General features: G+C 39.2%; 1 protein-coding gene across 1 annotated transcript in view; it reads left to right on the top strand.

Moving 5' to 3' along the window:
- Positions 1–23,062, top strand: part of LOC118795183 (CDK5 and ABL1 enzyme substrate 1-like) — a 33,251-nt gene that overhangs the window by 6,021 nt on the left and 4,168 nt on the right. Inside the window, exons 2-7 of the mRNA XM_036553578.1 lie at positions 9,140–9,211; positions 10,281–10,373; positions 13,264–13,341; positions 19,316–19,415; positions 20,406–20,562; positions 21,647–21,750. Of these exons, the coding sequence (XP_036409471.1) occupies positions 9,140–9,211; positions 10,281–10,373; positions 13,264–13,341; positions 19,316–19,415; positions 20,406–20,562; positions 21,647–21,750 (604 nt within the window). The remainder of the gene's footprint in view (positions 1–9,139; positions 9,212–10,280; positions 10,374–13,263; positions 13,342–19,315; positions 19,416–20,405; positions 20,563–21,646; positions 21,751–23,062) is intronic.

Here is a 23,062-nt window from a genome sequence, read left to right as displayed (position 1 = left end):
TGCTTGATGTGAAGGACAACAAACCAGCAGCCAGTCTTCATCTCTGTCAACATTGTGATGTTCGTCTTGAAGCATGAAGAGGCAGCATGTGCATCTTCTCGCTGCAAGGACAGTGGAGGGCCAGATGTGCATCCCTGTGCTAAGAATGCACAGTATAATTCCAGAGATATTTGACTTTTGTTTATATTAATTTGTGTCAGGTGATATGAGCTGTGTATGATAAAATATTGGTTTATTCCACCCTGCTGAAAAAAGTGAGAAGTGAAGGTTTTGTTGGGAGAGAAACCCTCCATACAGTTTTGACCTCAGTGAACTGAGCACTTGTATGGGTCACAGATGTGGCTAAACAATTACAATAAGGGTCACAGCTTTACAACATAAAAATACCCAAAGATCTAGGACACCTGATTAAATCAGCTACGCTTCTATCATAGACATAAGCCTATCCAGAAAGACTGCTCAGCTCAGCTCATGCCCCAGATCTTACACATGAAGCAGATCGGAGAGGTTTGTTAATATTGCTGGGAATGGCTAAGTGAGGGTGGTAGAGTGGTGCTTTAATTATAGTAAGAGATGGGAGAAGACCTGGAATACTTTGATTGATGAACGGAGTGGTACACGCCTAGTCAAAGAATCCATATGGTGCCTGTCTATTTTGAATCATTGCATCATTATTTAATCAACAATACTTGAATGCCTGTGCACTTGTGAAATCACCGCCAAGCTGAGGAACAGGAAAACTATGCTAGTTTGCAGTTGTCCTCTGTGTGAATATGAAAATCACTGTATGTTTTAAGTGTTTGTCAATCTGCTTTGGCAGAAACATTACATATTACCTGTGACTGACCACAGGAATCCTCCTTCATTACAGATAACTTCCTATACAGAAATAGCCAGGCAGCTGACTGACGAATTGTATGGGTTAGGAATGGTCATATAGTCGTGGTTACAGCACTTGACCTGTCACAACAGATTTTTTTGGTTTGAATCTCAGGCTGGAGTAGTGTACTTATGGCACTTTAACTTCACCAAAACTATCCTTTAAAAACGTACTTTAAAATATAAATTTAAGCTACATCGTATTTCATAGAGTGGGAGTAAAGGGTAGGGTTTCAAAACAATTAATGAGCCCTTTGGTTAATTGCAGTTTTGTATCAACAATTTGTTGTGACAGCCCTAAAGCAGGAGCAAATATATTGTCTGGCATTACTTTAGCCCTTTCAGCCAAGCTTAAACACAACACTAGAGCAGTGTTCTCTCATTGTTGAGTTGCCTGGGATAAAATGGAGCTATTACACAAAAATTAACTGTAAACTTAAATAGAACAGCCTGTTGGTATGCCTCTTAAAAGAAGCTGTTTTGCGAGAACTCAGTTTATTCATACTTCACTTATATGCATGCTCTCTGGTGATCATAAACATGCTTGGGAACCATATCAGAAGCCAGAATCTCATGAAAGCACATTGCATGTCAAGTGGATGGAAACATCTTTTTTGATTTATGTGGTGAGCTCTGCTATTCCTTGTGATACATGGCATGACATTAATCCTAAATCAAAATTAAGCCATTGTCACAACAAATATTTCTTTGAGGGATGTTTATGGCAGTATTAACTCAGTGAAACAGTTTTAGCAGTCAGCAAGCTCAGGGCTTGATTTAATCACTGAATTCTCTCCTTGCCTTGAAAATTCCTAATCCTCAAAGAGGTGGCTTATTTACATTTGCATGCCGTTAGCGAACCAACAAAGGTGATTTTAGAATCACTAGTGTGTGCATTGAAATACACCAGCCAAGAACATCACATGACATCATTGAAGAAAATTGCAGCCCATCACTGAACATCTGGTAATGATTTATGCAAGGCAGATTTGCTTATTTCTTCCAGAGCCCTTGTTTGCTTTCAAGCTGCAGCCCCCCAGTGTATGTATGATGAGGTTACTGTCTACATCTGGATGCACATCTTTAAAGAGGTCATTGTCTGGATTTGAGTCAGGATAAAGTAAGGAGAGAACTGGCATGACACCACTTCACAGGTAAAAACCCTGGTGAATGATGGCACGCACATATCTAAACCAGGGGCATGAGTGACCCAGATTTAAATTATCACAAATCATTTTCTTATGGCAGTCTCTGTGTTCCTAAACTGTCTTATAATTGGATAACTCAAGGTTGCAAATGCCAAATTTAAGTTTTAATGTCATATTTTGCGCTTATTAGAATGTATCAAGCAGGAGAATTGAGGTGCATTTGCATATTTCATTTGAAGATAAGGCAGAGGTAAAGGCGACCAAGAAAACAAAGTGTATGGAATTACATGGTAATTGCATCAATGCATTGGTGTATTTGAGAAGGTTATACCATATCTACCCTCTAATCTTTGATACCTTATGTTGATAATTTGATGATGACCCCTTACCCTGAAGATACAGTAGGCCCATGCTTGATATTTTCTTGGTACTGTAACAATAAATGCATTGTCATGCAAAAGCTATTAATAATTATGAAGATCTTGCGCGTGGTTTGAGTACTGTATGTTATATCCTAGTCATGACTCCTACTTCTTCAAATGTCATCTCCAGTTTAGCTTGTTTGATCACTGGCAAAACAGTTAAGCTAGATGGATGATTATTTGTTATTACTAGCTGTGTAGGCATCTAACCAACACATTACAGGGAAAGAAAAGTCCTCTAAAATCAGGTGCAGCAGCAAGTTCAGAATGCTGCTGAAACCATTATCTCATCTCAAACAAAATCCCTCAGTAGTATTAACTATATGGTTATTAAATATGTCTTTTTTTTTTTACAAAAGATTCATTCATTAAGTTTCAGTGAGCCATGATAGTATATAGGCAGGAGAGTGTGTGTTCTCTCCTCTAGGCGTGGTGATTTGAGAAAAAAAATCAGGCATATTTCATCATCAACACAGCATTGCTCACGCAGTCTCCCAGTTGTTCCCTTCGGCTATGCACACACAGTGTTTAGTTTGAATGCGTTTTTAAATCTGTGTGGATATGCAGTCCTATATTGAAGTATGCCAAATACATTACCCTTTTAATACCATATCATCCCAAGAAGACTGTCATCCTGATTGCTGTAAGGTTGCAAAACTCAACTCTGAAAACATGTTTTTTGTACTTCTTATTTTTAGCCTTTGGTGATGATTTATGATAAATATATTATGGTGACCAGCTCGAATTTGAAAAGAAGTGATGTAGGCTGGTTTATGCCTCATATCCTCATATCTGCAGTTCTCCTGTGTGCATTTTTAGCTGATTAAGTTACTACAGCTGTGTAACTGAACACACTTAACAGCTAAGCCAGTTTAAGAGACCCTTTGGTGTGTGTGACGCTTGTTAAGGTAAGTGCAGTACTGAGTGAGTGTATGAGGCTGTAAGGACTGTACGGACAGAAGGGATGTGAAAAGTTACATTTGGTTTGATAAACATGTGAGGGAAAACTCTGGCTGGGATGACCTGTCCCTTTTTGACGATGTTATTATCTGGATCTCAGGATGGTGATATGCAGATTTACAGGGATCTGACAAGATGTCAAGCCTCTATAGACGTGGCCACTAGTTTCTTGTTAGTCTTTGTTGATTTTTGCCAGGTCACAACTGGAAGGGTAAAATAAATTAATAGTAATTAGTATTTTTTATCCATAAATAAATAAATATTTCTGAACTTATGTTCACAGGGGGGATTTGGTGAGACAGACAAGATACTGGCATTGTACCCTTGGTGTGACCCATTTGATCAATGGCTCTATGAAGAATTCAGAATTTGACTTGAAATAAAGCCCACTCAGCATCCCTGTATTAGAATATCATGATAGAGAGAGAGTGTAGAATGTCAGGTATGCTCCATTTACAGTGTCATTACCTTTATTTCTATGTTAGTTTTATTTTACTGTGGTTATACCTGTATGTGGTACCAAAGCAGCAACGAACACATCTGGAGTCACTTGAATAAAAGCTAAAGTTACCACAGTTCTTGTTGGCCTGATTGCACCATTCAGAGAAAACACAAAATGGTTGTCTTAATGATAGCCTTGTGTATCTGCCCCCCCCCCCCCCTTTGATTATCCATGTGTTAATTTCCTTCTTCCTGACTGTAATGGATGAAAGATTTTTCTGTTTGAATGGGATTAAAAAGAAAATTGGCTGCATACTTTAGTTTTCTAGATGTTTCCTCAAGTGCCTCTCTCCTCTGGAAAAAGGCCCTTGTTGATTTAGCTGGAGCAGGTGTGCAAGTGTGTAGCGTTCTGAGAGAAAATGACTGAATGTATGAGAAGAGGGGAAGGACTGGAGGAGTGTATTTATAAGGCTCTCTCAGTCTGAGGCCATCTGACCAAGTGTTCATCTTTTTGTGAAGCCCCGAGCAGAAGTCTAAGGGGCACTCTTAAACAAAGGATCAGTTAAACAAGCTGACACAGAGGGCCAAGGACATAGACTCACCACTTTAAATGTGCTGCAAAGCATGCAGATTAATGGCAAAGTCCTCTGGTGCAAATGTCACCAGAGGAGTGACATTTGCACCAAACTGGCATTGCTCTGTTGGTTTTGCTTGTGGCAGTATCATACTGCATGGGTCTGTATTATGTTGTATAGTCTCAGGGCAGTCTTGTTTTTGTGGCACATCTCATCTATTAACATTATCTCACTCTGCCTCTGCTGTCTCTGTCGGTAGATAAATTAAAATATTCAAAGGTGAGCAAGAGCCTCTTACACTTGAAGCCTCATTTCATCTGTCAGTCTGCAGGGTCTTAGAACTCTGTTTTATGTGTTCCCTGTCAGTGTCCCCCCATGGCTAGTAGCTGTAATAATTCAATAGCTGACAATGTTTTTAATACATTTTTAATTCATTTTCCCTCCTTTACATCCCCATTTTGGAATCACCAATTGAATGTTAGACCATGACAAACCATGCACTTGCACACTGGCACCTTGTGTACTGAATGCAGTACTTTCATTATTTTTGACGCTGTAATTTGCCCAGTGCAAGGCAGCAAAGTAAGCACAAACTGGAGGATGACATCATCCATGCAGCCTGCTCGAGCCTGATGGGCCACAGGGTGCCTAAAAGTGGCTAGACGAGGAAAGCACTGGCAATTTCCTCACTCTTATCCTCAGTGGAGCAATGCCAGTTTCTTCAGCCCCTGTGGGCTTCTGGTCATTGTTTACTGATGACAAGATTTCAATCAAGAGGAACACCTAAACCACGTAAACCACATTTTAATTGTTTAAAAGTTTTAATTGTTACCAGTACACATCAGAAGAATACAGTCTAAAAAATCACCAGAAACATGAATGCCTGTTTTTGCCCGAACAAGTTTTAGTGATTTTCAATCTGAGAGGAATCTGTGAGCTTCCACAACAAGCTGTGTGTGTGTGGGTAGGTGTGTGTGAGTGCCTTGTATTCTCTTCCCAGAGGATTTCTGGAGAGCTTGTTTTTAATACAGCAGCTGCTCCTTATTTTGGAACACATTCCGACAACATCCAGATCATACAGATTCGTGCTATACAACTTCCATACTCGCCTGAATAACTACCACCTAAAGAAATTTCTTATGTCCTAAACCCAGTTTTCCATTTAAAAAAAAAAAAAAAAATCAATGCATCTGTGTCTCTAACAGCTAGCTTGTACCTTGTCTGGCCAACTATTGAAACTTGGTCATGCAGCATGTCTGATATTGTGACTCCATGTATGGCTTTTGCTTGTGTTGTACTCTGCATCAATTGTAAGTTGCTTTGGATAAAAGTGGCTGCAAAATGAATAAATGTAATGTAATGTAAAAGATATTTATATGACGAATGAGCTCTATTTTCACCTCCAGCTGTTACACACTTCAGCAAATAACATTAGCAATGTCTTCATTTCTTGTTCATCTCTTTCAAAATATGTATCACTGAATGTGTCTGAATGTGTCAGTGGTTGGATAGCATGCAATTTGGTAATTCTTTTTATTTTTGTTCTCACTCTATGAAAGCACGAAAAGTATTTGCTAGTTGCTGAGGCTACTATCACATCTTCCTACCAGTACATGATTATGAAATCACCCATTATTTCATATTCATCAAGTTGCAAAATATAACTGTGATTTGTACAGAGTTAAAGTTTACAGTCCTTTGTGGTTATATCATTATTAAACACTCATATGGGAAAGGAATTTGCACTCCAAAAAGTAGTTAGTTTTCTGTCATTTAATTTTCTTCTCTGTTTGAAAAGTATATAAAACAACATATTGTATAGTATGCCCACAAGCAGTGCTGTGTTTGTAATACAAGTCCAGGAATGAATAGAGCATTCATGCAAGATTAATAATTTGTTTACATTGCCTTTAGTCTCTTACTTAAACTACAGTAGCTGTTACCAATGGTAACAGTCATAATCCACAATCTATCTGGATTATGTATCTGAGTATCCATGATTTAAGGTCAGAGGCAGACAGTACAAGGCAGCTGTGGCAATGAAGATTGGCTTGTCTTCATTGAGAGTGTTAGCTGTCAATCTGTTGCATTATCTGTTTCCGAAGTAGATTGTCTTATCCACAGTGATTTATGTATCCAGTGTTGAACATGTTAAGTTTGTTAACCATTGGCACATCATCTTGGTTAAGTACATTTCTCAGTAGTTTAAAAGAGGTTTCAGATTTCATATTAGATTTCATAATTAGAGTAACATGATATGAAGAGCCCTGTTTTTACACCTTTGGCAGATGTCGTGAAGCTTCCTTTTCACCTCTCTTGTCTGTAGTGATAATTGAATGGTATTGAATTTATTGTTTTGTTTTGCAAATCAGACAAACTTTGTAGATTCCTTGATTCCTTGCAGATTTTTGAATGAAATCTAATTGTTATTTCTAGTGGCTTGTTACATTGTCACTTAAAAACCCCTCTAATGAGCTGAGTGTGACACATCAAACGTGTGTTGATTGTAAGGCTAAGATGAAGACTCACCTCCCCAAAGGACAAGGCATCCTCAGGGAAAATTGCCAGTTTGGATCAGAGCTCCACCTGCTGAAAGACACCAATTTTGTAACATTTGCATTTTCTGACACCAATTCCCATGGAAGTATTTCTTCATTTCCTCTTTCAGAATTGTTCTACACTATAGAGACTAACAGTTGTTTGCTATCTGATCAGAGCAATCTAAGCCATGTGGTCCTTTGTGTAAATGCACATTAATCCCTGCAGTCTTCCTCTCCATGGAGATGAATTACCCTCTCCTTGATGTTGAAATCCACAGAGAGTGCACTTTGCTCAGCTAAAGAGTAGGGTGAAAGTGAGGCTTTGCCAAACTAAAATTCTGCTGTTGGGGTTAACTCTTTCCTGTCTGGAGGATAGAGCAGGAAACATTTCATTCTTTAAAAACGAATATGTCTACTATAACGTCAATATGTACACTACCACAGTCCAGCAATCACTTAGATAAAAAGTATACATTTCAAATATAAATCCAGAATAAAAGAAACTGATTTTAACATTCAACATATTTATGTATATCAAGAAGTATACTAACTATTGTCAATTTCATATTTGTATCTGTTTATATTGTGGAATTGAATACATAAAAAATTCATTTATGCAAAATTTTCATTCAGGAAAGTTGTTAATTGTGGCATATATATTTTGACATTCAAAAGAATGCAGCTTCTTTTTTCAATTTTATATTTTACCACATTGGCATTACATTACATTGTTGTCATTTAACAGGCACTCTTATCCAGAGCAACTTACAAAGGTTACAAGGGTACAACAGCAGTGCCCCAGCGGGGTATTGAACCAGCAATATTTTTCTTGCAAGTCCTGCTCCTTACTGCTATGCCAGACTGTTGCCCACTCTGTTATGTTTAATGTTCTGCCACTGAGACTTGTTGAGACAGGACATACCTTTTCCCATCTCACACACATGCAGTGGTGGGCCGTCAAGGCCAGCAGGGGCTTCTCTGCTGGCCCTATAAAAAATAAAATCAAGTGTGTGTAAAATGTCTTTCTTGAGTATTTAGTTATCAGTTTCATTAGTGTAATGTCCACAAAGGTTTTGTTGAGGTTGAACTGGAATATCCTACATCAAAAAAGTCACTTAAACACCTCACAGTGATTTCAGCTCACTGGGGCTAGCACTACAGATACTGCTAACCTTTTGTTGAAATACCACACATCTGATTTATAACAAGCATTAGTGACAGAATCATCAGCCAATCAAATTTTGATGTTCAATGACAGGATGCCCTCTGGGCCCAGCAACGTGCCCAGTGCTACCCCCAATTTTCGACATGAAATGAGAGCGTACGTTTGGATTGACAATTTGATCAACCAGTCATATTTGGATTTGTAGCCAATGGGCATATTTTTTCAGATTTTCCCAAGGCTCCAGGGTATTCTAGAAGACCCGCTCATTCACTCCGACAAGAGATCTAGCTCAGTGCTAACTAGCGATTGATAGCCGACGTCGAAAATGGCAACAGGTGGAGATGATATTGTCGCTGATTTTTTTTTTTATCAGTACCCTTTTCAAGACGACTATTCAATGAAAAGATGACCATTGTTTAAAAAGGCTGCCCAACCTGCAAAGACAGGCTATGTTCATCATTTTCAGGCTAGCAACTGGGAACGATACACTTGGCTTACAGGCTGAGTTTGACACAAGAGGCTCTACTGCTGGGAGTGCTTGTTGTTTGGGACCAGCAAGGGTGCGTGGAATTGGAAAGGCTACGAGAATCTTAGCTGTCTAACTGCTGCACAAAACACCAAAACACAGCAGGTCACCTTAACCCTTTTGCACGTAACTTATTTTATGCTATATAGCGCGTGTTAGTCTACGTTACATGGGTCGTTATGTTTTCTTTAGCGTTATTAAGCTTCTTGTAGTTTTCACCGCCCCATTTGCTATATTTTTTAATGTTAAATCGCTGTTTCCTCAAAGATAAAATTAGCTAGAATTTTTTACAATCTCGTGTTCTAATCGCAAATTATAGTTTGCCTAAACTGCTGGCTCAGTGGTAGCTGCTAGCTCTGCTAGCTGTTGTGGCAAGGTCATTAACTCCATCTCTCTGTGCCCTTGTCTTTCTTTCTTTCTCCCTCTTTCATCCTCCTCTTTCTCCCTCTTATTTTTTCTTTCACTTCCTTAACATTCCTGCAGGCGAAGACTCATCTCTCAGCGCTCATCATTGGAGACTTTGGAGGATATAGAAGAGAATGCACCATTGCGCAGGTACTGCTCGTAAACATGGTGCTGTCTTTGAACAGGGGTACAGGACTGCTCACTGGAGATGCGCCTGTAGACAGCAGTGTGGAGTCATACTTTGGGCCCTTCACTGTACTGTGTGGATTTAATCTAATCCTTGCCCAAAGTACCTTGTTTACCTATCCAGAGGCCCAGCTATGTAGATGCATTGCAATCATGGAATATTTCCCTATATTAGGGCACTACCTAATTATAAGTGGACAAGTAGTAGTTAACTGAATTCCTGCATGCCTTTGTCAAATAGCAGACAGCACATTCTGTAGGGCAAATCTATATTGCAGTGTGCGCTATACAGGGGTTTTCTGAAGATGTAACAATGACTTTTAGCACAAGCACTCTAACAGGCAGAAAAAAATCTATTGTCCCTCAAGATTAGAATGCACTCAGGCCATACTCATTTCCACAGCACAATGGTCATTGGTGTCCAAACAAGAAAACAGTGTACATGGAAACTTTTTGCCTCTGTGTTTCATGCCCTGTTACAGAAAAAGAGTGTGACCCAAAGAATGTTGGGTTAGGTAGAGCTTACAGCTTAGAGTGTCTAATGTCTCTAGACTGCTAATATTTCTAATATCAGCATGTTTGGAGGTCCCAGTGATGTTTGATTGCTAGTGTGCTGCAGATCAGGGAACACCTTTGACTGTTTATATATCACATGAAGTATGTATTTTAGCTGGTAGACATGTACCATGAATGACTAAGTCAAACTGTGAATCTGTTGAGGGTAGTTCTGTACCTCAGTGAAAATGCAGCCATGTATTGAGTTTGACTTTCAAGTAGATTCCCGCAGAGAATGCTAGACCCACAGAGTTATGCATTCACTCATTTCACAGTGTAACACCCATTGCATTATACATTGATTTCTGCATGTAATATAGTTTGGAGTCTGAAATTCTGTAAATAATTTAAACTATAATGTGAAGCTAGTGCATGCATGTAAAGGTGTTAAAATGAAAATCTTATTTTTTGGTGGCCAGAAACTCAGAAATGTGATTTGGAGTTCCTGTTGTTGACCTGTCTTTCTCATGATGTTCAGATGCAGAACTCTGTCAGGTTCACCCAGACCAAAGAGCTTCAAGAAAATCCACTTCATCAAGAACATGAGGCAGCATGACACGTGCAACGGCAGGTATGCAGATCTTTTCCATTCTGTTCAGATGAACACGCTTATCACAAGTTTGTGGGTTGCCAATACACTGCAGGTTGATCTTTACCTGTAGTGGATAGGCCTCTTAATTGCATTTGTCAGCATCAGGGATGATTGTATTTAGCTTGAGAAACATGAGTAACTGAATGTGGTATATTTAAGAAAAGCCAGAAATTAAAGTCACAAGGGTTATGGGGTTTCTTCTCTAAATTTGAAGGGGTGCATGGTAGCCAGTGGCTAGTTCAGGGTTTTGAGGGGGGGGGGGGGGAGGGGGTTAGTTGAAGTGTAGCAACAGGTCAAGATTCTTTGAATTGCTTCTTCCATTTGGAAGCCATAGAAGTATAATTGCTTTCGGCGACACACACAATCCACCCTAGTCTGTAAAATCAGGAAATAAAAGTTATCCTGCAATATCCTGTCCCCAACTCCTCCTTCCACGTCTGAGCCGAAACCAGGCTCGAAGGCTGCGCATTACCTGCGCATAACAAATAAATTGTTAACCACAACTCACTTATTTCTTTAAAATGAAATCTAAAACCTGTGAGAAATTCAGTCCAGTTATATTAAAATACACAAATATAACATCTCATCATCTCCAGGCAATTTATACTCCATCCTTCCTGATGTGCTATCCTGGTTAAGACAGCCTTGAGATAAAATGATCAGTCTATTTTGGAGAATTCTGCTCTTGGTAAAAAAAAAATCCTCTGTCATGAGCAATGCAGCCAGTCTCCCAATGCTTGCTTAAGGGTTTCTCTGACACTAGGAGACAGGAAGCCCTTTGTTTTGGCATGGGTACAGTCTGAGAAATTTGTGTGATGGATTAACAGCAAAGGTCTCTTTAAAGTTACCGAAATGCTCCTGAGAAAAAATAAGGAAAGAGAGAATGTTCTTGGCAGGCTTGATACAGTTAATACAGAGTGGCTTTTCCCTGTTCATCTTGGGCAGGAGTCAATAAGGGCGTACTCACACTAGGCCCGGTTGCCTTGTACCATGCCCGAGCATGATTGCCCCCCCTCCCCACTCCCCCGCTCACATTGCACTTAACGTTCCAAGCCCGAGCACGCTTACATCATCACAATCGGCATGCATGTGAACTGTGGATTAATTGCAAAGTTTTAACCATAATAGTGTGAAATACAGTTTTACTGCTACTGTTACTTTTTAAAGTAATAATTCCCTAAATCTCGATGTTGCAGTGAAAAGATACAAGCGCCATTTTAAAAACCAGCAACCTTACTTAGCAGAAGCATTGAGAAGATAAAGGCTGCTTCTGAAATTGCTCACTCGTTCACTCACTCACTATACACAGTCATACAATAAATTAATAATTTTCTGGATATAGTTTTATGTTTGCAAGTTTATTCGAACATTTGTATGAACATCTTTGTGTCTAACTGTGCCAGCTAGCTGGCTAAGTGACTAGCTAGTTGCAACTGACATTAACCTGCTAGCTAGATAATACCGCTACCTATCTAGCTATTACTAGCTAACTTAATGAAAGAACTAGCACCCAGCTTCATCTGTTCAAATAGGTTGAAACTAGCATTAGCTAGCTAGCTGGCAAGTAAGTCCAACGATCAAGTGTAAAATGTATATATATGCACTATATAGTGGTTAGGGAGTGATTTCAGACACACCCAAAGAACAGCAGAACAAGTGCTCATATTGCACTTTAATTTAATAATTGAGTATTGAATATTTTATTTTGAGATTTTATTTAAACACTGGACATCTTGAATGTTGTTTTCATTTAAGACCATTGGCAAAAGTTCCTTGCTGTAAGTGTTCTTTAAGTAATAAATGGAAAGCAAAGTTATATGTGTCTCTTTTTTTTTTTTTTTTTCTGATCCAAAAAATGATCCAATCCGTGCCTCAAAAACCGTGATACAATCCGATGAGTTTTGTGATCCGTTGCACCCCTACTTATAGATTTGTCGATTGATTATGCAATGCAGTGATTTTCAGTTAATTGTGCTGCATGTAGAAGAAGATTTTTACCGAGGCAGCTGACGTTGAGGGAGGAATTTGGAGCTTTCATTGACAAGCATGTTCAAGATCTGTGCACGAGCATGGTTAGCGATCACACTAGATGCGTACCATGCCCGAGCTCACCTCTTCAAGCGGGCCGGGCACAGTTCACCAATCACCCTGGTCAAACGAACTGGACTTTGGGGGTCAAACGTGATCAGGCACGGTACGGATCGCCTAGTGTGAGTAGTCTACACCCTAAGACACGCATACAAACAAAAGAGGTTGACTATTACAAATTAAGAATTCTGTTAAGAATTTTCCATTGGGATTTTTTTTATTCTGCCACATCCACATCCATTTTTCTATAACCATTTACAGCATTCCCCCTGAGATAATCTCTTTGGCCATGCCCACTGACCCATAAAGACAAAATGAAAAGTTGTGTAATGGATGCTAAAGGATCAGACCTTACTTGAATTGCAGCATTATGTATGGAGGATAAAGGCCTTTTTTGCTTGTCCAGGCTTTTCAAATAGCCGGAAACGAAGCACGGATCTGCCATGCACTGCTTGGTTGAGTTTGTTGTATGAGCACCAGTCAGAAACTCCAATGGATGGTGCTTTTGTCGGACTGAGTACATATCTGCATGATAAAAGCTTCGTGTGAAAACTCTCCATTGCTGAGGTTGTGAGCTTACACAGAGAAAGTTGTGGTGACACTGGAAATTCTACAGGAAGACACAGAGGAATATACAGATTTATAGAGAGACCACAGATAGGCTTTATGTTTACACACTCTTGTTTTCGTATCTTCTTTGTTGACTTTTCACCTGTAGATTTGAATGTCGCTCTTTTTTTCTACTTGTTCTTACATGGATTGTCATCATTGTGCCCTATAGGATAGTCCTAATCAGTGGAAGAAGATCCATCTGCAGTATGCTCTCTGTCCTGCCCTATCAAGATCACAGCCAAGCGGGGTATGTATTTATCACCTGCTGTATTTCCTTTTTTGTTACTTTTGCAGCTTCTTCTTTTGTAGCTAGGACTATTGTTTATGAATTTAGCTGAGAGGCAGTATTTTATAAGGAAAGAATGAATGAATGAATAAATGAGGGATTAAATCAAGGAATGAAGGAAGGGCGAGGGATGCCACAAAGCATGGATGTTACTCTCTCTAGTGATTTTTCTCATCTGGGCCAGTTTTTCACAACCTGATACTCTAACACCCCCTTCTTTACTCATCGTCATTGTCATCGGAACAACTCACTACTTAGCAAATGATTACTGATAATGACTACCATGCAAAAAATCAGCAACATACTGTGTTATTGAGTGTTTCCATGCATTTGCATGGTTTTGGAAAAAAATATTGCTGCTCCCTCACATCAGTGCTGGGATTACACCAGAGTTGGAGAAACAGAAAATTTCTGCAGTGTGCCTAAATTTTTATCACAAAAGTTAGATTTCAGCTGTGGCATTGTGGATAGTGGAGAGACTTTTTCTGCTTGTATTGAAATATAAGCCTGTGGCTAGCCAATCAGAGGATGAGGGAGGAGATCCAAAGCAAAGCCCCACCCTGCAAATACCGTTTACTTTTTAGAGGCAGAGGACATAGACCCTCCCATTTCACACAAACTGTATAAATATCAATGTGCTGAAGTGGTTTGTTCGACAGAAGTGTGACTGTAGGATTGTTCTCTTTTTCGGATATCTCATTGTTATTTGTTTGTTTCTCTCTAGGCAATATTTTAATGAATGAAATTTGCATCTGCCAATTGAATCCTTAATTTGTACCTTTTATAGAGTACATTCCTCTTCAGCTTCAACCCATAGTCTGAGTCTCAGTGAAATTGTATTGGTCAAGTTACAGGGACAAATTTGTTCTTCCTTAGCATGGCTGCCCAACAATGGAGATACATGTACCTGAGATTGTTTCTAAATTTCACTGTGTGGCACTCTTATAGAAAAGAGTGTTCTTGACCTGTTCTTATTCTTTCAAAAGCCTGTTATTTAAAGCAGTGCATCTGTATGTCGGATGTCTTTGTTGTTCCCGTCACTTGCTTGTCAATGACCTATCCAGCTTTATTTCTTCCACAAAGTGAAACAGTACGTACTTCTACAAAACTTTATTTATACACTTGTTTATATGGTTTAAAAATTTGTGCGAACGACTAGAGCGGTTTTATGGCCACCGGGAGCTACTTTATGAAACCGCTGCAGTACTCTGTAGTCATTGTCACAGGACACTGAACCCCCATGGTTCAGTATGTGTACATTCTTTACACTATTGTCCCCTTGTACATTTTGGAACCGACAAATCTCACAATGGCCCTGGCATGTATTCCAAACAGTATAATTAGTAAAAAGCATGCCAGTTGACACAGTCCTTCCTGTTTCCTGTCTACTTTTTTGTGTGTAAATGCTGGGTTGTGGTATTCTTGCATCTGAGATTTCCTTCTGGCTTCATTACATTGTACTGCAGTTCCCTGGTATGAACCATTTGGTTAAATGATAGGAAAAGAGAGAAACTCATTACTCATATTTCTTTAAATATAAGTAAGTATGAGTAATGAGTTAAATATGAGTAATCTGTCTTGACAGTATTGGACAGATTATTTTTACCCACCATTTGTAAGACAGGAAAGCTTGTATTTTTGTTTGTACAAATTTATGTTGATGTGATGTGAACATGTGTGATGTTATGCCAGCGTTTGAAACACTCTGTAAAACTCTGCTCATAACCACCTTTTTCATGGGCACCAGGTTCTAGACTCAAAGAATGATAACCATGTTCTCTTAACTCGTTTCAAAAGAAATATTTTTACAGGAGGATACTACCTGAAATAAGTTGTAGAACTTGTTGCCATGTAAGAGAATTAATGCTAATCCTATTTCAAGATTAATATTCATGTAATGAGAAATATTTTGCCATGCAATTTTAGACAAAGCTACACTAACCTGTTTGTATCATCTTGGTTAGATAGATGGATGAGGAGAGTAATCAGAGCTTTTGAAGTCTCACAGCCCCTCTCTGTCAGACCAATGAAGTCAACTACAATACTGATTTGTCCACAAGGGGCCATTTGCTTTATTTCTAGAACACAAATGACTGTTGCAGTTTTCAGCAAGCAGTAGGGATTTGTGTAAACTAAACTATTCAAGCAAATTTAGTTACCATTTCAATTACCAATCAGCTACTATTATTATATCCTTGAGGTCTTGGAGTTGTGCAGGGATTAATCTTACAATTTCTCAAGATTAGTTTTTCAAGTTAAAATTAAGGTGCACATAGTCTACTCAATAAAATGTATCTGTTGATCAGGATACCTGAGTGTATTTTTGTTTGTTTAGTCTTTTATAAAATGTGATGTGAACTCTTGAGATGGAGCTACCATAACCTTCCTATAGGTGTGCAGTATAGCGAGATTTGTTCCTGGGCTTTGATTTAATCATATGCAGCCTCTGTACCAAGCCTGCCATGTTACTATAGTGAGAACAGACAGTGAGGAGCAGGTGGGAAAACATTGTGAACTGTGTTACTGGTAAGGTGTTGGCAGGAACATTATGTTCTTTGTCCTTAGGGCTGCAGCAGTTATGGCCCTGTGTGATTTTTTTTTTTGGCTCTTTTTCCTGTGTAATGGCAGGTGTGCAGACCTCTTTTACTAAGAGGGCGAATTCAAAACAGATGTCTTTTTTTCTGCGTTCTGTAGTTTTGAAACACTGCCGCTTGCTTCAGTCTTGCAGGTGTGTGTATACGTGTGTCACAGCCTGCAGTTTTTGGACAGCCTGCTATTAACTATCATTTCAGATGTATCAGAAAACAACTAAAACGTGGTCACCTTTAAACCTGTTATCTTGTAAATCTAATTGTGCTGTAAGTATTTGGTTTGTGATTTGATTCATTGTATTGTGCAGATAGACATGCTGCTTTGGCTCAAGCTTTTTCATGGTTGTAAAAAAGTGTGCAAGGTCAAGTGCTGTCTGTGTTGTGCTTTGACTGATCACAGTCCTTTTCCAGGCATCCATTTGTCTGTTCAGTCATAGGAAATGACTGGCTCCAGTGTGTCTCGTTAACTGTGTGATTCAATTACAGTATTAATTAACTCAGGCCTCCAGAGAGTTGAACAGCAAATGGTCAGGATAGTAAATGTCAATTCCTTGTTGTAAGAATCCTGGTTCATTTTACTCAATTCTATTTTACTCTCTATTTTATGAATTAATTTTTCAGATGTCCCATTTGTAAATTATGATGATTAAGAGATTGTGAATCCATAGTGAATCCATTGAATCTGTGTCCTAGTCATGTCTGCAAGCATGCTTTCCCAAGGCTGGGCATAGTGGTAACTAAATCGAACAACATCAGCGGCAATCGAATATGTTAACGTCACTTGTCAAACACAGGTGCATGCTTTGGCTGTACACATTTTTATTTAACAGAGCTGGCACACCAGTACCAGGTGTGATTGTTTTGGGAGATTGTCTGTCCTACAGCTTTGTAAAGAGGACCATAGATAGATAAATGTAACCATGGTGTAGTGTAATATGAAAAACAATGTGACGTGACAGCCTTTAACTAACAAAAATATTCCCTCAGTTTGCAACTCCTTTAAAAACTGCTCTCAGGCCTGTTCAAAGCCTCCCAAGCTGGCTTGTGGTGAGACCTCATTAAACCTTGCAAGCTATCATAATTTCTGTACCAACTCCTGACTTACTGACAACAGCCACCAAACAACCAGGCCTGTTTTAACTAAATTTTAACTATCTGAGCTAAGAATGAAACTGTTTCTATGATAACCACCTCTAACTTTTATGAATTACTGTCCCTGCTTTTAGAGACAGGTACACTGAGGCTTTGGAAGGCACAGGGAAATATAGTGAAGGTGTTTCCCACAGTATTTACTTATTGTTCCCAGTCAGACATAGTATCAATATCAGAACCACCCCTCCCAACACAGTCTCTTAATTCCCTGGACATGCATGGGAACAGAATAGAGGGTAAGATGTTCCCACCATCTGGCTGCCTAATGGAATATTTGACAAGTTGGGGGTGGCAGCTTCATGCCACTGTCATTCTGTAAGAGATGCCACTGACAGTATGGCTGTGGAAGTCTACTCAGCCATTAGGGAAAGTAAAGGGGAAAAGTTCAGTCTGGACTTGAACTGGATGGGGCCATGTATTTCAGCAAACAACTTATGGTGGGCCTTCAAGCCCAGAAAAACACTTACTAGTTAACCCTCCATTCAAGTGCCTCAGGTTAAAGATTTGTATTTTTAATTGACTTACTATCATTCATGGCATCGATCCAATTTTCATTTCAAAATGCCCTCCTTTGCCAGTTGCCTGAAAAACACTTACTAGTTAACCCTCCATTCAAGTGCCTCTGGTTAAAGATTTGTATTTTTAATTGACTTACTATCATTCATGGCATCGATCCAATTTCATTTCAAAATGCCCTCCTTTGCCAGTTGCCTCACATTTGCAACACATGATTCTATAGCCCACAGACCACCGCTCTGCTTTTTCTCACCGTAGCACTGACCACTCCTGCCTGGTGTTTTATGTTACATTACTGTCATTTAGCAGATGCTCTTAGCAGAGCAGCTTACATAGATTATAGTTTTTACATGTTATCCATTTTTACAGCTGGATTTCTACAATTGTGGGTTAAGTACCTTGCCCAAGGGTACAGCAGCAGTGTCCTATTGGGGAATCGAAACGACAACCTATTGGTTAGGAGCCCAGCTCCTTACCAGTATACTACCCTGCCACTCCACAAAGTTTAATATTTTGAGTTTGGTGCTTTTAGATCACTCGGCCATTCTGACAGATTTATGTGTCAGTCTCCTGGGGCATTTAACTCCTAACGTATGAACATCCTTTTTCCATTATTTAGACATCTGTATAATGTTGTATTGTATACTTCTGTTCTTGGAGATCCGCTGTCTCCAGGGTTTTAAGATGCATACAGCTGAATAACATTAGGAATATCAGGAGCCTCAAGCTGGAATTAATGGACCTTAAGTTGATGCAGAAGACAGCCAGAAAGAATTTATAAAACACATAAGTAAAATACATAGGTTTTTAAGTATCACTGCATCATGAAGTTCCCAAATGAATCAGTGTATGTAGGGGTATATGGTGGCATGGTTCATAAGGCTGTCCAGCTTGGTTTAAATGAGGCACCCTTGTACATGACACACAAATTAAACCAGGTGGAAGGAATGTGTCTTAGCCAGTTGCACTCCAAGATAACTGGACACTGCTGATTTGGCTTCTGCTGACAGTTCAAGTTTTGGAAAACAAAATGTTTGGGAATCTGCCACAGCTACAAATCCAATTAGCCTAAATGTGTTAGGTGGCATGCTAACTACAAGCATTGACACTCCCCTTTATTGGCTGTGAGGCAAAGTGTTGGTCCAGTCATGTGACCAATATAATAACAACTCCAATACTTGAATACAGATTCCAAGGTGTAAAGGTCTTCCTTCTTTGGATCACAGACACCTCAGCTGAGACCAAGACCAATCTTGATTGCAGATCTGTGTCTGTCTCTGTGTCTGGTATGAAAGTACACATTGAAAAATTACAGGACTGTCAGAAAAGTCAGGACTGGTTGCATCTCATTCCAAAGAGATGTTTCTGCATGACTGATTTGTAGCAATTTGGATAGTCTTTTTTGAAATGGAGATCACTGACATAAATAAGCAAGTGTCTTACTTGATATAAATATAAAGAATGCTGCTGTAAAATGTTCTCTTTCAGCAAAATGTGACATGCAGTTCCTGTGCTGAATAAATGTAGAGCAGTATTAACCTGACTGAATTTTCTGTACTGAGTGACTGTTGACCTGTTACTTATTGTGCTAACGTGTGTGAGAGCATCAGATTAGATTGCAGGAAGAGATCATTTGGGGCTAGCAGATGCACTAAAGTGATCTTCTGTCCCTTCAGGGATATGAAACTGGAAGGTGGGCGTCAGCGTCACCCATCGGGGAGCGCAAAGGAGATGGTGATTGGGCTGGATGGTGTGGAGCTGGGTGCAGATGGAAAGGTACATTATATTGCATTCATTTAGCAGACACTTTTATCCAGAGCAACTTCTAGCCCAAAAGAACAGAAATGTAGCCGCGTTGACTGAGTAACAGTGACAGACAAGGCTAACAAGACTCCCAGACCAGTGACTGTGAGCAGTAATACTATTCAAGCCCTACCACAGGTTAACTTGTGAAGCCTGACTAGACAGCGCTAGACACTAAAGGAAGCCAAGTGCACACACTACCATACATCACAGTCACTAGGTAAAACCGCTAATGTAGGGCGTGATGAGCATAAGCAAAGGATATGTCAATCAGGTGAATATTTTCACCTACGTGGTCATCTGGGCGACAGTGTAGCATAGTGGTGAGGAGCAGGACTCATAACCCAAAGGTTGCTGGTTCCATTCCCTACTGGGGCACTGCTGTTGTACCCTTGGGCAAGGTACTTAACCCAGAATTGCCCCATTAAATTCCCAATTGTATAAACAGGTAGCATGTAAAAAAAACTGTAACCTATCACTTCGGATAACAGCATCTGCTAAAATGCCAATAATGTAATGTAATCTACAGTTATTTTCACATTTAACTCCTTTAAGACCTCAAAAAGCTATGATGTCCACTAAAGATTTACAGATTCTATCCAGATAACTGCTCCTTGTTACTTACTTGGAGTCAGTGGCTCAAAATATGCATCTCCTGTTGTTCCCTGTCTTAATCAATTGCCTGTTGAAAGAGATCTCCAAAACATGTAGCAGAGCAGTGATCATCGTAACAACAACATGCTGATGTGATGCATGCTATCAATGTCCTTTGTTTGCCATCATTGAGGTTCCTTTCCAACATCTTCAAACATGTAACACCACTGACTAGAGCGAAAGACATCCCTTTTCACCAAATCCCACGTCCTTTCAGAGACACCCATGAATCCAAGGACAAATGAACCTGCCTTCCCCTCCTCTTCATCACAGAAGATATTAATGGACTTGCTTTTTTTCTTTTCTCAGACAGTCTCCTACACGCAGCTCCTGTATCCAACAAACGCTTTCAGCGGTCGCAGAAATACCATTGACTCCACCTCCTCCTTCTCCCAGTTTCACAATGCTAGCCACCGCAGCCTCAGTCTGGCACGTGCCAACAGCATCCAGGGTAGCACTGACACAGGTCAGTTGGCCTCATGATATAATCTTTAGGCTTTGAAGATACCATACATGCCTATATCACAAGTGAACGTTCTGTACATCTTCACAAGGTATATGTTAATCAAGGTGGAATTCTTTCAGTAAATTCTTGCTGTATTTCATCCTATATTTGCAGCAAATGGTTTCCCTTCCCTGCACCCTGTGTTTTTGTGGTCACTGACAAAAACAAAAATGCATTTGTGACATACTTCCTGAAACCAGGAAACAAAAATTCCTGAGTAATTTTTATGCTCTAACATTTATTTATTAACCACAGTATGCTAAGCATTTCTATGCAACCTACCGAGAATACTGATGAAGTGGACAGAGTAAGTGGGCTCTGTTGTCACTGTCACTCTCATGAATATTTCAGCTTGACATTTCTAAGGTGAGCTAGTCTTATATAAACACCATTTTGAAATAATTAGTTATCACCTTTTGTCTTGCACACATTCAGCTTACATGATGTTAGCCCCGCATGAAACTGACTTAGTGCTCGCAAATCACAAACAAAAGTTTTTTTCCAGAATGACTGTTAATTGCCAGTGATTAACCGCCTACTGTATTATACCTCCCAAACCATCATTATTCATCATTTAGTTTTACCAGTGCTCCTTTGACTCCTTTGCCTAATTTAAACTTAATTATAAGTTAACACAAGTACAGCTGTGTTGTGGTCATGGAAAACTGTTGAAGATGTTTGACTAGAAAATTTGCTGGTGGTTTTGATAATTATTTTGCTTCTTAGAAGACACTAGCCACACAATTGTACTATCATCATTTTTGAAACGAAGTATGTTATGTGTTAACCTGTTAAGAGTATACTGTTGTTTGAGGATAGTTCAGGTAAGTCCACTAGTTAATGCAGTGTGAATTAACGGGTGTGTTTATACAAGATCTACGGCTTTCTTTTCATTATGTAAAGCAGGGTGAATAGCAAAGTGTTCTTGGTTTACACTCCAAATAGAAATTGCAGGAGACAGTATGATTGTGCCATCTTTCACTTTATCTCCAAATGGCACCATTGTGAAATCATTCAGTATAACGTGTGTATGTGCTATGTGCAGGGAATGATGTTGGAGACTTCCTGGAATATGACCCTAATCTCCTGGATGATCCTCACTGGCCCTGTGGGAAGCACAAGAGGGTGCTCATCTTCCCTTCCTACATGGTGAGTGCCATGACCCCTCCCGTTATTTGATTGTCCAGGGGTTTGTGGGAAGTCTTTTTTTGTGCAATGAATTGTAATGCTTACCACTTGATGATACAAATTCGGAAAACTCTATGTAGGCCTACAGTCAGAGTACTTTGCTGAAGGGTACTATAGCAGTATCCCACCCAGGATTCAAACTTGAGTTCAGTGTCTGGAGCTGTCAGGATTACACTAAATACTATTTGTATGGGGTGATGCTTTTGAAGCAATTCAAAAGAACATAAGAAGTTTAATTATGAGAGCAGACCATTCAGCCAGCTAGGCTTGTTAAACACACTCGTAAAATAATGTTGCCTTACATTGTTATTGCCCATGTGTAGAACTTCAAATTTGTCGGTGTTAAACTTCATTAGCCAGGCATCAAGCCATATAGGAATTCTGTTTAATTCTTCTTGAATTGCCTGGGTAGTTTCCAAGCTGTTTTCCTTCTAATATCAAGGTCATTTATGTAAATAAGAAACAGCAGAGGTCCAAAAATCAATCCTTGTGGGACTCTACTGTTCAGAAGAAATCCCTTTTTATCATTTTTGTACTTTATATTGAAGCCAGATTTGAATCCAATTTAACACTCCCTGAATTTTTACTGATTTCAGCTTCATAGTAAGGTGCTCATGTGGTAGGTTTTTGAATGCTTTTTGAAAGTCCAGATATATATTATGAAAGCCCAGTGTGAGTCAACACATTGAGTAGTTTTGCAAAGAAGTCCAAAATTTGTGAAGCATGATCTCCCTGCCTGAAAACCATGCTCACTATCCTTTACTATACTACTTTTTCCAGGAATAATTGTAACCTCTCCCTTATGATGGATTCCAAAATCTATATATCAAATGATGTGCATAAAGTTTTTTTTAATGGATTATAAATAACCTCTTTCTTTATTCTTGGGGGTATGCCATTAGGGCCTGCTGACCTATTTTTCCTTAGTTTTTGTAAATTTTCCAGTACTGCAGTCTCTCATTTCAATACTATCTAATGCTTCCTTAAATACTCTCTGAACTGTCCTTTTTATATATGTTGTGTGATTTTTTCTTCACTATTAAATTCTTCTGCAGGTATTTAACTTCAACTTATTTTCACTTAATTTTGAAGTGAATTTGTTCTACAAATTGGCAATAATTTTCGACAATAATGTATAGTCATATTTACGCTTCCTGACAGACTTTTACACTGTCATCGAGCAGTTTTATGATCTGTCTCAGTGGCTGACAACATATTCCTTATCATTCTCTTCCAGTTATATAACTCCTGTATCTGTGCTCAGAATTGGGAA

Source organism: Megalops cyprinoides, chromosome 2, assembly GCF_013368585.1.
Source record: "Megalops cyprinoides isolate fMegCyp1 chromosome 2, fMegCyp1.pri, whole genome shotgun sequence".
NCBI lineage: Eukaryota > Metazoa > Chordata > Actinopteri > Elopiformes > Megalopidae > Megalops > Megalops cyprinoides.
The sequence above is the reverse complement of the archived record's forward strand: the minus strand, read 5'-3'. Positions and strand labels throughout refer to the sequence as shown.